This window comes from Manacus vitellinus, unplaced genomic scaffold (assembly GCF_001715985.3).
Source record: "Manacus vitellinus isolate BGI_N305 unplaced genomic scaffold, ASM171598v3 scaffold_3_pilon, whole genome shotgun sequence".
Classification (NCBI taxonomy): Eukaryota; Metazoa; Chordata; class Aves; order Passeriformes; family Pipridae; genus Manacus; species Manacus vitellinus.
The window spans coordinates 22,203,360-22,219,629 of record NW_021940535.1 but is presented as its reverse complement, the minus strand read 5'-3'; the positions used below and the strand labels follow the sequence as shown (position 1 = coordinate 22,219,629).

The window sequence follows — 16,270 nt, the reverse complement described above, 5'->3', positions numbered from 1 at the left end:
AAGCTCCATCTGACTGTACTAGAGTGCATGGTTTGAGAATGAAAATGTCTCCAGGACAATGACAGAAGTGGGTAACAAGTTGGTTGCTATTTAGAGAAGAGATAAATGTAAGAATTTCTTACCATGACAGAAGAGAGGACAAATTTTATTCCTACTTCTATGGGTTAGCTAATTATCACCCAACAGCTCAAACAGAGAAGTGCATGGCAAACTTGAGTGGAAAAAAAAAAAAACAACACTTCCACAAGACAAGCAGAGGAGATAGTGATAGAAATGGGTCATCCAAACACAGGCTAAACACTGGGACTGCAGATGAGGTAACATCATCATATAAGCAGAAGCAGAAGTTGCATCTGAATAAATGGTCACCACTACACTCAAAAATATGATGGGAAGGAAATAGGCAATACAGAATTGTATTCCAAGATCTCCAGGAAGAAATCTCTGAGTTACGAATAACATAAAAATACATTTTAATGAAAAATATTGTGCATACTAAGATGCTTCAGTTTTATTTGAGGACAACCCATGCCAATTCCTAGCACGAATTTCTCCCAACACATGATCGAAGTCTGATTTCAACATGGAGGCAAAAGGTTTCATTCAAATATACTACCAGCTAAACTGGATGGGACTTAAAACTAACACTTTTGCACAAGTTTTAACCAGTTCTTTGAAAACAACCATTATTTAAATTCTGAAGTGGAGTATATGCACCACTCTATGTTCAACCAGTAGACGGTAACAGAAGTCTGCTATTAATATTAACAATGTCCTTACCTCCCAATGGCCTTGAATAAATAGCACTGGCTGTACAAACTGAAAAAGCTAAAATCATTAAATACTTAGAGAGATAGACAGGACCAGTGGACATTGCTCAGTCTAACACTCTGTTCTAACTAAGAACGTTACATACTTCTATCAGGTTTCTAGGAAACAGCATTTGGCTTCTTTTGGTACTTCACACTAAGCTGTTCAGTAGCAGTTTATAAGGTCTGTGCATTTTAATAGCTTACGTATGAGACAGCTGAAACTAATGACTTTATAGAACAAGATTAGCTCAAATTACTCAGTTTTCTCCAGATCTTACTAAGTTTCCAGATGTGAGGTTTCCTGTATTCCTTGAGAAATTCTGCACTTTTTTTCCCCTCAGCTGCACCTCTTGTGTCTCGAAAAGTGCTACTATACACCACCATTATTCCCAACTGTCTAAGCAATCTGAATAACTAAACCAGCCATCTCAGTTAAAACCGAAGCACTGCCTCCTACTGAGAAGACCTTTGGAAAGCTACCTCATCATCCACACAGAATTTTGTTCTAAATTAACTCAGGATCAGTGCTGCAGGAAAAGGAGGTGAGAAGGAGAAGAAGTGATACTGGAGTACTGGAATGTCACTTATCCGCTTTCTGGAGAAAAAAAACCTCTCTCAAAACAACCTTTCTGTGACACCATCCAGTGAATATAAGCACATGTTATGGTTTGGCTTAATCAAAACCAAAAAGCAGACATAACACCCCTTCCTAACAAAAGCATTTTGGAGTTACAGCATTTGCTAAACTAAAGAGTAAAGTAAACAAAAAAAAATTCTCAGTCCCAATAGGGACAAATAACAAACACACTTCAAGGCTGCAGTTCTCTAGTGTTGAACAAAATAACATTGTTTGGATCATACAACTATTGCCATGAAGAATAATAAAAGAGTGAAGTAGTAGAGAGAAATGAGTACATTTGAAGAACTGTTTGAGAAAAACAAATGTCTCTTTCTAAATACATCTGTGAAAAGGACACCGCATTTCTCCTATATTACTACACACAGTACCATCCACATGACCTACACTAGCACAATGGATTAAAAAGTCACGCTTTTAAAAGCCAGAAGGCATTTTATAACCTCTCCCTACTTTACTGGGAAAAAACCAAGCAACAAAATATTCTTCTACAGAAAGTATTTTTTTATAATGTTTTAGGGCAGACAGGATGAAGACTAAGTGATCAAAGAACACATCTCTGTCCTTGGAGGAAAAGCAGTTCCTCTCAGGCAAAACAGAAAACTGAGCACTGTTAGCAGGGTCATCCACAGTTGCTGCAAAGTGGATCTTCTCTCTCTACCGTGCACCATATTACCAATTTTCAGGAAATGTAGGAGAATGCTTTGCTTTATTTACCTTCCCTACTTGCTGAGACCTGAATGTATGTTAACAGCTTTCCTCTTTCTTTTTCTTTCCTTTCCCCAGTACCAAGTGTTCCAGTACGTTTGCTTCCCTGCCCTTGCCCCATTCTGTAGTCACAGCCAATAAATATCCTCTTCAGACCCTCCAAATTTTGTACATTTACCAAACACAGAGGTTATTAGTATGAAAGTTGCTCTTTCCAGGGCTTCACAAGACCCTTCAGGTTTCCAGAAAAAATTACCACAGTGGGAGGAAAAATGTTCTCAGTCACTTGAACAACAGAACAGAATATATTCACTAGGACAACTGAACAATTCACAGAGGTACAGGCAATTCCTCGTTCCAGTTATGAATATATGAAGATTTCATGAACTCAGCTTGCCCCTTGGAGCTCCCCTCGCAAATAAGCAGTCTTCAGTCATGTTCTGAGTGACAGCTGAATCAAGTTGTCCAGTTCCTAGTTGTCCAGTTCCTAGCACTGGTCTTCCAAACAACAAATAATCTAAAATCTCCAATTAAACAAAAAAACAACCCCCCCCCAAATCTTTACATTATCTACATTCCATTTTTTTCTTAGACAAACATAGGTGCAAAAGAAATAACAGTTTATCCATTTAAGGTTAAAGGAGGAAAAAATTGCTAGTCTGACAGAATTAGGAGGAATGGAAGTATGCAAAATCTCAGTTACATCAACAGCAAGCTTAGAAGGAGAAGAGGTAGAAAAAAGGCAGGAAAAGCAGGAGTACCTACCAGGGAAGACCATTTAGAACGCCTCATTTTGGAATACTAAAATTTCTTTGACAAAATGATCTAATTATTATTAATAAAATTCAATACAAATATGCCGAAGTGCAATGTGCACTGCATAGAAATAAGAGATGGGTTTTGCACTGACCTTTTTATTTCCTCATGAAGAAAGACCCCATAATAGTAATTCTTCTCAAGAGAAAAGATAAAGGTCATCATAAGCAAGTTCAATCGTGGATATGCACACAATGATTATAATGAAGAATAAAAGGAATTACAGAGAGATCCACTTCCAGAAACTCATTCATTCATATCCCATTTTTATATTCACAGACATTTTTTGTATTTACAAATAAGGTCACTATTTCATGGGTTTTTTTTCAGAAATCAACTATCTCATTATGCTAAGTGAACTGGTCAGAATATATTACACTCAGAAAACAAAAAAAAATATTTGATGGGTCATCAAACCAGGTGAAAATTTCTTAAGTGACTTCAGAATCCAGCTCCTTACAAATTCCTTAAGTTTGATTAATAGTTTTTTAAATGTTACCTGTACTTTTTTGATCAAGACATTAGATAACAACTTCCTCACCTGAACAGAAGCATCTCTGAAGGTAGTTTCATGTCAAATTTCAACAAAAGCACAATTTTGGTTCCACTTGTAAAAGTGTTCCTAAAGCTTCACATTTGGCATACAAAATCGAGGCATCTTACCTAAATCCACATCTAAACATTTAAAGAAGGAATAAAATATTTTAAGATACTGCTCTTACTTCCTCCACAATGTAGAGGAAAGCTTCTGGGTTTAATGTTTCTACAGGCTTATCTAATTATTTAGGTGATTAACAAAAAATGCTTCCTTCTCTGTGCCCCCTCACCCTTACAAAAAAGCAGTTGTAATTATTGGGCAGAATGCAAATTAGTATCTTGAAGGGACAAAACAAACAACAATTTTTAAGTTGAGTCCATGGTTCCATTGTAGGTTCACAGGAATTTGTGTTTTGCTTGCTTAAATACATGTGGCATGCACATAAGTACATTCTTACACATAAACATAATAAAGATCTATGTGAATTCACTGTAACTAAAATAAATTTGTTTGTTCTCTCAACCCATAATAGCTCTTAGTTACGTAAACAGTTTAAGTGTTCAACATGACATTTTATAAACCTTATTATTAAAATGTTTTGCTAAAATAAATGTGGTGGCTATTAAAATCTACATAGAAAATATAAATATTTCCCTATGTAAATATATCCAGCAATCAAATATTCAATTAACTCATCTATACTGTATAACTGTACTACAGTGTTATTTGACAATCATGAACTTTGGTTATATTTCTCAGACTTAAATTTATGATAGATAGAAAAAGTCTGTAAATGTCAAGTAAAGTTTCTTATACTCATTGATCAGCAGCAAGACGTAAATTTAAAAGCCATTTCTGAAAATTACATATCCTTAATAGTGACAAATGTGACTTGAGATAATATTTACATACATAGAATTCATAAAAAAAGCATCTTGCTTAAATCATATAATATCCTTTAATAATCTGCATGGTTAATGTATTTGAATTTATACTCTGATTCCAGAAACTAATTTACTCAAAAAAGGGAGAAAAGACAAGGCATAGCTCACTTTAGTGAAAGGAAACACAATACAGTTGTTGGCATGTTTCCACAAGAAAAGTCTGGCTCCCAGATGCTTCTCTCATAGTTCTTTTTAAAATTCTTCTACCAAGGCATTTTTGCATTCCCTGTGTAGATCACTAACTGCACACTGACAAAAAAAAAAAAATTCAGCACCTTTCACCCTTTGGGTATTTTCATTAAAAGTAACAAACCTACACCACAGCCACTTTGCACTGTTTATGGCCCAGGCCATTAAATGAAATTACATCAACTATGCTAAACCCTTCCTCCAACTAAAATGATGAAATAAAGTGAAAATATTCTTGCTATGATTCACTAGTATCGGGTAAATCAGAAATACACAGAAAATTATAGTTGCAATGCAGACTGTTTACACATACCATATTTTGGGTAACATTCCCATCTTCATTTCTACAAATACTAACACGTTGCTTGATTCTCAAACATCACGTCAAGACTGGGACCGGCAACTCTGGATGTCAGATCTTACTAGCCCTACATGCCACTCACCACGATGCACCTCAGAGAGATGACGCAGGACACCAGGATATGGCAATAGTTCATAAGCAGGAGATGAAAACTGCTTCCCAGGTTAATGTGGAATTGACATGAAGTTGTATCTTAGAAGAACCCAGGGCTTCTACAGTCCCGTATTACTTGAATTCACTCACTGACAGTACTTTCAGATTACCCAGCTCTCATGCCAGAGACACAACACAGTCCCAGTTGCACTGTAAGAGCACTACTTGTAGGCCTGAGTTAGACAGTTTAACCAGAAATTGAGTCTTATGACCCATATAAATGTTATGACAAAATCATATCCATCTTGAACTTTCATTTATTGAATTATCTAAAACTACCGTTCAACATTCAGTAATGGAAATGTGTCACTTCTTATCATAGAATCATAGAATTGATTGGGTTTGGAGTGTCCTTAAAGATCATCTAGTTCCAAGACCCCTGCCATGGGCAGGGACACCTTCTGCTAGATCAGGCTGCACAAAGCCCCATCCAACCTGGCCTTGAACACTTCCAGCAATGTGGGGCATCCACAGCTTCTCTGGACAACCTGTTCCAGTGCCTCACCACCCTCACAGCAAAGATTTCTTCCTAACATCTATTCTTAATTCTTAAGGAAATAAAATTTGAGAGAGGTATGCAAACAAGTATAAATTCCGTTAGCATATTTTGGGACAACGGAAGCACGACCATCATGCTAGGATCCACAGGCTTTCCTGTAGATAATGCTTTGTTTTGAAAATGCGATTCCTTCCTTTAATTCCTGGTTTTATTCACAGTTGTCTTCAAGATTCAAGGACAGAATAATTGTTACAGCCTGCTAAGAAAAACGCTTCCACAAACCAAAGATGGAACTACTGGAACCTCTTCCTTAAAAAAGGACTGAAATAAAATCCCCCTTGTGACAAACATCTCCTTTCTGGGTGAAAAAATTTTCCTCCTATCTTGCTGTTTAATCCAAATCTCACTGATTTGTCAAAAAACTTTCCTCAGACTCTTCTGGCTTCTTAAGAAAACATTCTTCCCTTTGTTGCTGAAGCTTATCTGTGTGCCTTCACCCTGTGCTTCCCTGGAGCATCCATCCCTCTCTCTACTCTAGACCACAGCAGATTGCTGCATCTTGCCCTCTCAGCCAGGTCCACTGTGTGGTCTAGGAGCTGAACCCTACTGACCATTTTCCTTTCCTAGGAGCAACCACCCTGCTTCTTTCAAAGACTCCTACCCAGCCCAGCAGCATCCAAGACAAATAAACAAGCAGCCTTTTCCTGTGTTACCTTCCTTATACACGTGTAAACTAAACAAGACATCTATTGCAAACACAGTACACTGTAACACACAATAAACATCAGATATACATGCATACAGCCAGAAGAACTCATGAAGCTCTGGTTAAATAGTATTTTGTTTAGCTAATTCCTCCATTTTGAGGAAAATGGGAAGAAAAGTTAGTAGCACACTGAGTGGAAAAGACATATACAGAAAGATTTGTGCTGATGCCTTTCTTAAGGCTGAAAAATTCAAATGAGAGATTTGTATCTACAGAACAGAGTGATTAATTCAGCCTTTAAAACTCACCTTGCTGGGTCTTATTTGAGAATTCAGTTGTACAAATTATGGTTCTTTAATAGCTACCTTGTGGAAAACAGACAAGTTGAGAAGTGATAGCCTGAGGCACCACATAACCTCTGGTTGCTCTTGTTTCTCAAAAAACTCTAATGGTTTTATTAGCCTGATATGCAGTCATTCCATCACAAATTTAAAAAGTAAAGGTTCCTTGATCTATCTATATAATATCTATCACATTTATACCCAAGCAGTAGAGCAGGCCCAGTATTTTTATTTTCATAAATATACATAATACAACTGACATTTTGCTTTGAACTTGCTAAACTGCAGCAATTCCTCAAAGTTATGGTTAATAAACTATCTCACATACCAAGGCATTTCTTCTGAATGCTTTGCATTAGAACTATCGCACTGCTTCTTAATTAGATAAAAACAGTGCTACCATAGAAAATTATTTTGCTTTCAAAAGAACAAACTTGGGGTACATAATCCATTGAAGACATGTAAGTATAAACAAAGCTTTGTTCACATTTAATATGAAGCCATATGTCAGAGACAGAGTCAACACTGAAAAAAGTATAATACAAGTAAAATTACTTTGTGTGATTTTGTCTTGCCAAAATGACAAGTTTTTCTGAGACAGGATTCTATCTCTTAATAACAGTTTCTGTCACATTCTATCCACATCAGATTCGTTTTACAAATCAATAGTGTCAAATGTTGTTTAGCACTGGTGCACAGAAAATATTATAAAAATAACTGATCAGTACTCGCTACACAATATCTTATTTCGGTAAGTAAATTCACTTCAATGAGTTGTGTGCTAATTAGTTTTTGAAAGAGTTCTTTAAACACAGAAAAGCATGAATAAAAATACTTCTTTTTTAGATATTATTAAGTTGTATCTTCTAATTTCAAGCAAATAAGCTTTAAAATGCCAATAGACAATAGACAGTAAACCCCTGGTTTATTTGGTGTGGGTTTTTGTTTGTTTTTCTGTTTGTTTGGGGTTTTTTTGCTCTGATTAGGCTTTAGGGTATTTTTTTTTTAATCTCTGAAATAGAGACATAAAATTCAGCCATTGCTAACCTGAGACTTTGATAAACACAGCCTTTCCAACATGGACTCCTTCAATTTATTATAACAGTTGACCACAATGTCAGGAAGGTCACTTCTATTTTCTCCAGTTGTAAACTCTGAAATCTATGAAGCCTGAAACATCTGAAAACTATGATGTCTCGCATGGAGTTCAAAGAGAGGAGAAGTAATACCTAAACTTAATAGCACACATTTTCTATTTACTACAGATACTGTAATTAACTGCTTTCTCACAACTGACCAAACTTTCTGCAGCAGACGTATATCACTAAATAAAGAACACTCTTAGATTTTCTAAGGATATTTATCTGTAGACAAACCCACCCGAAGTCCCATCAGTCAATATACCTCTCACATGCAAATCAGACTAAATATGAATACTCAGTTATTATTCCACTTTTACTGGCCTCCTCACTTGCACGTTTGTAAATGTGTGTGTGAGGAGGGAGCAAGGGCTGAATTGTATCACGGACAGTAGGCTTTTTGACAGCTATGGGCCACCTGTTGTTCACAGACTGCCACTTTATATTCACTTTAAAAGAAATGTAGAAGAGCCTGCAAACCTTATTTTTCCTAATAAAGACTTGCCACTTCCCACTCAATGGACATCTTTTCAGCTACACTAGATTGTCTTACTTCCTCTTCCATCACTGACACCCAACATCAATAGAAAGAAGGCTTCCCTCTTTAGATGTAGGATTACATTAATTGAAGATAATGCCCCCGTACTTGTGCCAAGAAAAATCTGAGGCCCAGGTATCACGTTTCTAACCACCTTGTGGATGCAATGTCTTTATATATTTGTCTGGGTTCATAACTCATGTCTCGTGAGCATTTAGTACTAGCCGAAGGACACTTCAAGGTATACATAAATCCCATAAGCATACTGCCTCAGAACCCAGAGTGACAGAGAATTCAGGCACAGCTCCATTTCATCATAGCTGTTGGGATTCAACAATATCCAGGTGAAAGAGATTGTTTTTCAATCATTTCCATGTCTGGCATATCATCAAAGACTATTAGATCCCAAATCCCAGTGATTAAGATGGGAAAACAACACACACTGGACCTAAAGAAACACTTTCCTTTACTAGTCCCTGACACTAAAAGGTAGTTCACATTTGCTTTTCACTGTTTTTTTATTATTTTAATTACTTCTGAATTACAGCAAACTCAGTAAGCCCTGTAGCACCCCCTTGCCCTTATTCTGGTACTCCACCTATCAGCAAGATAGTATATGCAAAAATACGCCATATATACAAATAATGCAATGGCTAAGCAAGTGAAAAATATTAATTTCTTAAAAATACTGAGATACAATTAATGGAAAAGAAACTGTTTTGAAGAATCATCACTGTTTTAAAAGAAAAAAAAATTCCCTTGCTGTGTTCTTAAATCAAAAAGGTGTTCTCATTGAAATTATTCAAAAAAATTTCAGTAATTACTTTGGAAACCTTTCTTCAACACTGTCCTCAAAAATGCTGATCTTACATCCAGTCCTTTGAACTTCATTTATTCCAGACCCTACTTATATTTTACACTTTATAATAATTTACTAATTTAAAGTATTTAGAATTCTTTCCGTGGAAAAAAAATATGTCAGCACAACAGCATTATATATAACTCCTGTGGACAAGAAGTAAAGAATTCCCTAACTACTTAAAGCAAGCAACACTTGCTGGGAGGAATTTCGACCATATACCAAGATAAATGACTTAACAGCTAATGATCACAGTAATGTCTCAGATTCCATAATCACCCATGTCTCTGCTGACTTAAACCTACTTCTCTGTTTTGTAATGACCAATTAATAATTTCTTCCTTTTAGGCTACTGGTTTTAGGAACTGATACACAGCTGTAAAGCACAACTGAGTCTGCTTGACACTAAACACTGTGTTGAGCCCAGATACACAGACTGTGATACATTGAAAACTCTAAAATAAGCTAAGGTGTCCTGAAAAAGAATTTTCATTAACACAGTGCTGTGAAATCTTCACTTCTAGTGTCAAAGAGTCAATATTTTTGACACTGTATTTTGAGAATACAAATATTTGCTGTGAGTTGGTGTTCATGAGTGACACATCAAACTTCACTACGTATCATTACTTCCTTCTTCCCAAGAAAAGTTAAGTCAGAGATATGTTCTTTTTTTCCCCCAACTTCATGCTCATGAAAGGGATATAACATCATAAAAACAATTTGCTTCTTCAAAACTCAAGCAGTCCAGAAAGAAGTGAGAATGAGGATGGTATTAAGTTAAGTTATGCCTCCTAACTGCCAGGGTTTACTATTAGAAAAAAATAAAGCAACAAAGCTGCTTAAAGCAACAACCATAAGAAAGAAACAGAATGATTACTCTCTACATTCATATTCAATGTCAGAAATCGGTTCTGAAAAAACATCAACATAATTTTAAAACTACTTAAAATAATTTATTTAAAATAAGTAAACAAACTGTTTCTCTGCGCATCACACTTCTTATAGCATGAAAGTTAAGACATTTCTTACCTTTCCCTGGGCTTTGCCTCAGTTACAGAGTTTCCCAACCTAAGCTTCCAATTACACTGCAAAACAGAATTACTGGCTAGATACCTGGGCTTGACCAAACTGTTTGGCAGAGGATTGACAGCAGGAATCAAAAGACAAAGGCAAACTTTCCATTCCCTTCATCCTCCTCCTGATTAGAGACTGAATCAATCCTCAAATTTAATTTACAGAAAACTAAGAACTGATGTAAATTGTATTGCCTGGAGATCACCACAGCACTGAATCTCACCATGCTTATGTTCTCTCACCTGGAAGTTGTTTGTGCTATGGACAGGCTGAGAAGGGATGGCACAAAGCCACAATCTTGTGTCATGTTACATTGCTTCAGGATTACTTGTCCTGTAAGGGCAGTTTTTACCTCCATGCACCAAATAGGCACCATTAAAATAAGAACCAAAACTTATCTTTAGAATAATTTTAATGGAAATTATACTGCATACCTCGGAAACTGCTGCTATAATGCAAGTTTGCGAGGAGAAAGAGAACAGAAGAAAAAAGCCAACACAGGATTGAAATTTAAGTATGTTAGCTCAGATTAACACCTATTTTCTCCAAGTGTGCTAGAGCGTGGTAGACAGCACACAAACTGAGTTGAGGTTGTAGAAAGCATTAAGGTGGCAGGCAGTAGTTAGTATTGCAGTTTTGGGTATGTGCTCCACACAGACATGAAACCACAGAAGACAATACCGAAGGCTTAAAATTATGTCACTGAAACCTCAAATTAATAAAAAAATTCTGTCTTCAAGGGCTGTAACAGATGGTAACAACTTTAAAGCTGGCATGTGTTCTCTTTTATGACAAGTCCATTGTTTAAAACACCACTAAACTAGAAACTCTGTGCATCTAGGTAGCTCTACCCACACACAGAGTTATTTAATACTGCAGTTTCAGAGTTTGTTTTATGTTACAGCTTATAACATTCAGGTGTGGACTGCAAAATCATAAACAGTGCACTAAGGTAGAAAATAAATAGCTAATTAAGCAAAAATGGGCCTTTATTGACAATGTTTTTAATTTTGCTTAGCCAAGTTTTCGTCCATGAGTTTATTAAACATCGAAAATACTAAAGCCCAGTTTGCTGAAGACAGTATAAAGACTCCTCTTCCTGAAGAATCTTGCAAGGGAAGTTTTACAAATTGGTAATTCTTTGGCAGTTCTGATGTTTTTTATTTTACCTGAATAACCACAGTAAAACCCTGACTAACACTGAGAACCAGGAAAATGGTGCTTCTATGGTAAATATGAATTCGTATGTGCTATTAAAGAAGAAAGTGACTTAACAAATCAAAAGACTAAATTTCTCACATCTCTTTGTACACCCTCCAACTATCAACCCACTCCTCCTGCCAGTACACAGTACAAAGCAAATACCGCTGAAATCTATGCTTTTAATAGGCTAATAGACTGTTACCATTCTGGATACTGGTTTGAAGCTATCCAGCTTCTGCCTGGAAAATTCATCTACACTGTCTCCTGCCACAAGCAGGAAAAAAAATAGCTAAGCAATGAGATAGCTAGAGAATACAGCATCAGTTAGTCCTGATTACTGCAACAGTTATCAAAATTTTCCAATTTACAAACCTGTGCAAAAATTTCCATATCCTCTTTTTAATTCAAACACTCTTTACTCAAATACCAAACCCAGTATTACTAAATGAACTGGCTTAAGTTTCTTCTGAAATGCTGACATAAAAGCCACTGGAGAACCACAGAAATGCAAAATTTTACTTACTTGAGAATATGCAAATTATAGCCAAATAAATAATAACAAGGTACAATGAGCTTCGTACCTGAAATTCAGTATTTATAAAGCTAGTGGATCTGTGAAAACAGACGATTAGAAGCCTCTAACATGAAAATGTTTTGAGGACAAAAACAAGATGCAGATTAATTTCTCCTCCCTCTTCACAAGGATCTAGCATATTTTCCTTCTGCATTCCAGAGCTTACCATAGCATTGCAGCTGTACAAATAATTTTTTTCTGTTTTCTTAACAGGCATTCTGAATTCCTTATTTGTTCTATATTATTAGGTCAGGTAACAGCAGGGATAATGATGCTCCACCCTTTGGCCATGAAAGGAAAAAAGAGTAATTCACTTACCTGGGAAAATAGAAAGGACAGCCAACTGTAATTAAATGCAACCAATCAGGCCTAATTAAAGGAGACTAGACTAAACTGGAGAGTGCTCTTTTACCATCAAGTTTAGATGAACAGCTATACAAGAAACAAATAAGGCCAACTCCTGTGAGGTTTGTCAACTAGTATTTCACCTAACACTCTTCAATATGATATGGATTAAAAAGAGAAGGACTGCTCTAAGGCACTGGAGCCATAGGCTTGTAATTCCATTTAAGCATATAATTATTAAAGCACATTTGCAGAAGATAAAAAGATTAAAGAATCATCTAAAATCTATTGCAAATTTATGTTTTATTTTTACTTAGTTATGTCAACACATCAGAGTCAAAATTAAGAGTTCCACTGTAAAAGGTAAGACAACCTTTTCTGAAAAGTTCACAGTTCAAATAGATGAGATGGAAAAAGCATAAAGAAAAATAATCTCTACTTGATAACATGAAAATGAAGCACCACTCCAAGATCACGGGGAAATAAATTAATTTAACTAAAAACTGAAACTGGATTCCTTGAACTATCCCTTCTTTGTGACATTGCTGCATTTCAGGTTTATTAGCCACATTATGAGACAACAGCTTCTGGAAAACTGACATAAAAATGGACCAAATGTGAAAATACTCTGAACTGCTGCACAATCACACCAAGGTAGCAATTCTCTGAAGACAGAGCTCAAAGCAAAGAACTCAATATATATATTAACTAATAGCCCTCTCCCAATATCGTATGTATTACTGCTCCAGATCTACTTACTGTTTGAGATTCAAGTGAATCGGTAAGATAAGTGAAGCTCAAAAAAAAAGAGTAATTTATCCCAGAATATATCTAGAGTTTCTTTAACAAAAATGTAAGCAAGCATACAAGATCATCTGCTGTAAGAACCTGAGCATCCAAAAAGCACTGTTCTAAGGTTTGGCTGTATCTTCTAGTTATAAGATGAAGCCCTATAACGTAGTTTTTATATTCACCGCAGACGAGTTTTTCAGCATGCATTACAACTGCACATCATTTCAGCAGAACATGCATTCTGTGTTGAAGTAGTCTAGGCACAATCCAAAAAAAACCCCAGTCCTTAAAGAATTGGGTGCTGCTACAATTTTAGAATTTTATGATAATCATTTTTACGCGACACTTATGTTCGCTGCTCCCTTGTTGTTTCCCTCCACTGAAACAACCTTAAAATGAAAAGCATGACATAGTGTAAAATGTTCCTTTCTCCAATGGTCAGAAAATTCAACCTAATAGATACAGGAAGTTAGTAATCATCACATGACACAACTAATTTTTCCTCTCAAGTTATTGCTGATAATTGCAGTGCTCCAAACAGCAAGGCATGCAGAACATTATTTCATACAAAGTGATTATTAATTGTCACATCACTTTAAAATATCATTTGTTAACTAATAATAACTGAAAATTTTATTTTTTTCATAGTTTCTCAAAATATAATAAACCATTCCACCTTTCCCCTAGTACTTGAATATTTCTACTCAACTCCAAGAACTTTCACAATCTCTTTTTCTTTGTTTTGCCCTCTGATAAATACACGTGGACATTTAAAGCCATAAGCATTTGACCATTTTGAAAAGTCAACAGCAAAAAGTTTCTATACAATCATAGTCATTCTGAAAGATATAAAACAAAACAGTGTGGATACTCATGTTGCTTTATTTACAGTTCATTTCCAGAGCCCTTTCAAAAAACCACATTGCTTTCTTGCAAGATTATAATATCATGTATTAGGCAGAAGATGGAAACTTATAGTAACATTTAGAGCAATAGCAAACTTTTGTTTAATACAAAAGCCAAAAAGAATCAAGAAAAAATAATGGGCAAGTTGCTGGGAAAAGCTGTAAGGTAAGTCAATTTTTTAATTAAAAAAAATTGCATACCAGAAAATGTTAATGAGCCAAAAGTCCCCTGAGTTCACTTTTACACATTCTGCACTATTTTGATGTTCCTGCTAAAGAAAACTGAACTGTTCTCACTCAGAACTGAAGACATTCTTTTTTCAATGTCATAGCAAAACCTAAAATCCAGAAGTATCTTATTCATTGTGTTACTTTACTCACTTACTTTAAGCAACTCAGAGTTATCAAACTAGAAGTAGATAAGACAAAGTGATCACAAGTCACAAAGTAAAAAATTTCAACCGTACCTTTAACTTCTTCATAAATGCTATCATCTGTCGGTTCACTGTTCACTTGTCCAACATCATCGTATTCCTCTTCCTCCTCCTCGGGAATAGTATTAGATCCTGTATCTATGTAGCAGCAATTTAAAAGGTTAACACTTAGTAGAAAAGAATACCTAAGCAGACATTTATGCAAAATGAAAACAATTCTTCTATGACCTGCTCCTTACAATATACTCTGCTTATTTTCTTATCCTGTTCAAGGGACAGTTTATATAAGGGAGCTTATATAAGGCAGAGCTTTCAAGCTTTCTAGTATTTCTAGTATTCTTTGAGAAAAGCAAAAATTGTGCAAAAAGAGAAAAGTCATATAAAAGCTACAACACAGTCGAAAACTAGGACTTGCTATTTCAAACTTTGACATGTGTACTAACATGACAGAGAAGTTAATGGACAGAACTACCATCACAAAGCACTACTGCCAATAAAGGCTACTGCTCTACTGGCTGGCTTACCTTGAATTACAAATTTGACTTGCTGTACCCATTCCTCTGCTTCTTTGGGAGTGGCAGCTGTAAACTATTAAACATTTATTAATAACTACTAGCAGTAATGACAAAAACACAACTACAATTTCATTAGCAATAAAAAAGAGGGACTGTAACATTCTCATCACTTCCTCAAGAAACCATTAGTAATTCTTTTCATGTTTTATGGTACTTTTCTTGCAAGGATGCTTCTTATAATGTACAGCTAATTTTGACAAATTTACGTAATTGAAGGAGAGGATGATGGATTTGAAACTCTGATCAGCAGCTGGCAGCTGTGCAGAAAAAAGCTGCTTCTCTTCATCAATGTCAAAGCCAGAACTGATGAACAAAATTTGCCCTTGACAATTAGAAGACACCCATGAATTTCTTTAGACTGCTGGGTACAGTTTTCTTAAAAATGTTCTTGTCAGACTCCAACACACTACCTGACAGCTTAATTAACTGGCTTTCAACCGCAATCTCAGATATTTAAAACTTATTAAACTTACATTCTATATTGATGTCTAGCTGATAGATCTCTGAATTGCACAGCTGATATGTGCCTTTATGTAGATTTTTCTTTAAAAGTCATGACCAATACAATATGTATTTAACACTGATACATATTTTAACTTTTTTTTTTTACTATTTAATTCCTCCAAAAAATCACACAGACACATTATATAATAGATATTAAAATGCTAATATTGAAATGACCAATGGATAAAGATGATAGATTACCTCGCTCTTGACCAAAAAGATAATATTTTAACACGTACATACATATGTTTAATCACGTTTTCTTTCCTAATATATGAATGCACAATATAAGCAAGCAAGGGTTTCCTTTTTTCATTAATATGTCAGTCCAGGTTGTTTTACTGAAATGTTAATTCAGTAACTGGAATTGTAACGGCTTTATCAATTTAATTTCAAGTCAACATAAAAAAGTCCAACCTGATAAATGCGCTTATCAGGAGCAGAGATTTCAAAACAGCAATCTTTCTTTGCATCCTTCCGAAGGCTATTATTCATTCTGATGGTGTAGCCCTCTAAGGCAAATTCACCTTTCTGTTGTTTGTCTGTTGGAGATAAAAAACAAAGTTAGAGCTTCATTTACAACAGTAAATGTAAGTGGCTCAGCAGGTTATCGTTTATTCAGAT

The 16,270-nt window shown here is 35.5% G+C and overlaps 1 protein-coding gene across 1 annotated transcript in view; it reads right to left on the bottom strand.

The window, feature by feature from the left end:
- The window catches only part of SKAP2 (src kinase associated phosphoprotein 2), a 107,686-nt gene that overhangs the window by 22,929 nt on the left and 68,487 nt on the right, over positions 1-16,270 (bottom strand). Inside the window, exons 6-8 of the mRNA XM_018075889.1 lie at positions 16,064-16,188; positions 15,092-15,155; positions 14,601-14,705 (exon numbers count right to left, since the gene is read on the bottom strand). Of these exons, the coding sequence (XP_017931378.1) occupies positions 14,601-14,705; positions 15,092-15,155; positions 16,064-16,188 (294 nt within the window). The remainder of the gene's footprint in view (positions 1-14,600; positions 14,706-15,091; positions 15,156-16,063; positions 16,189-16,270) is intronic.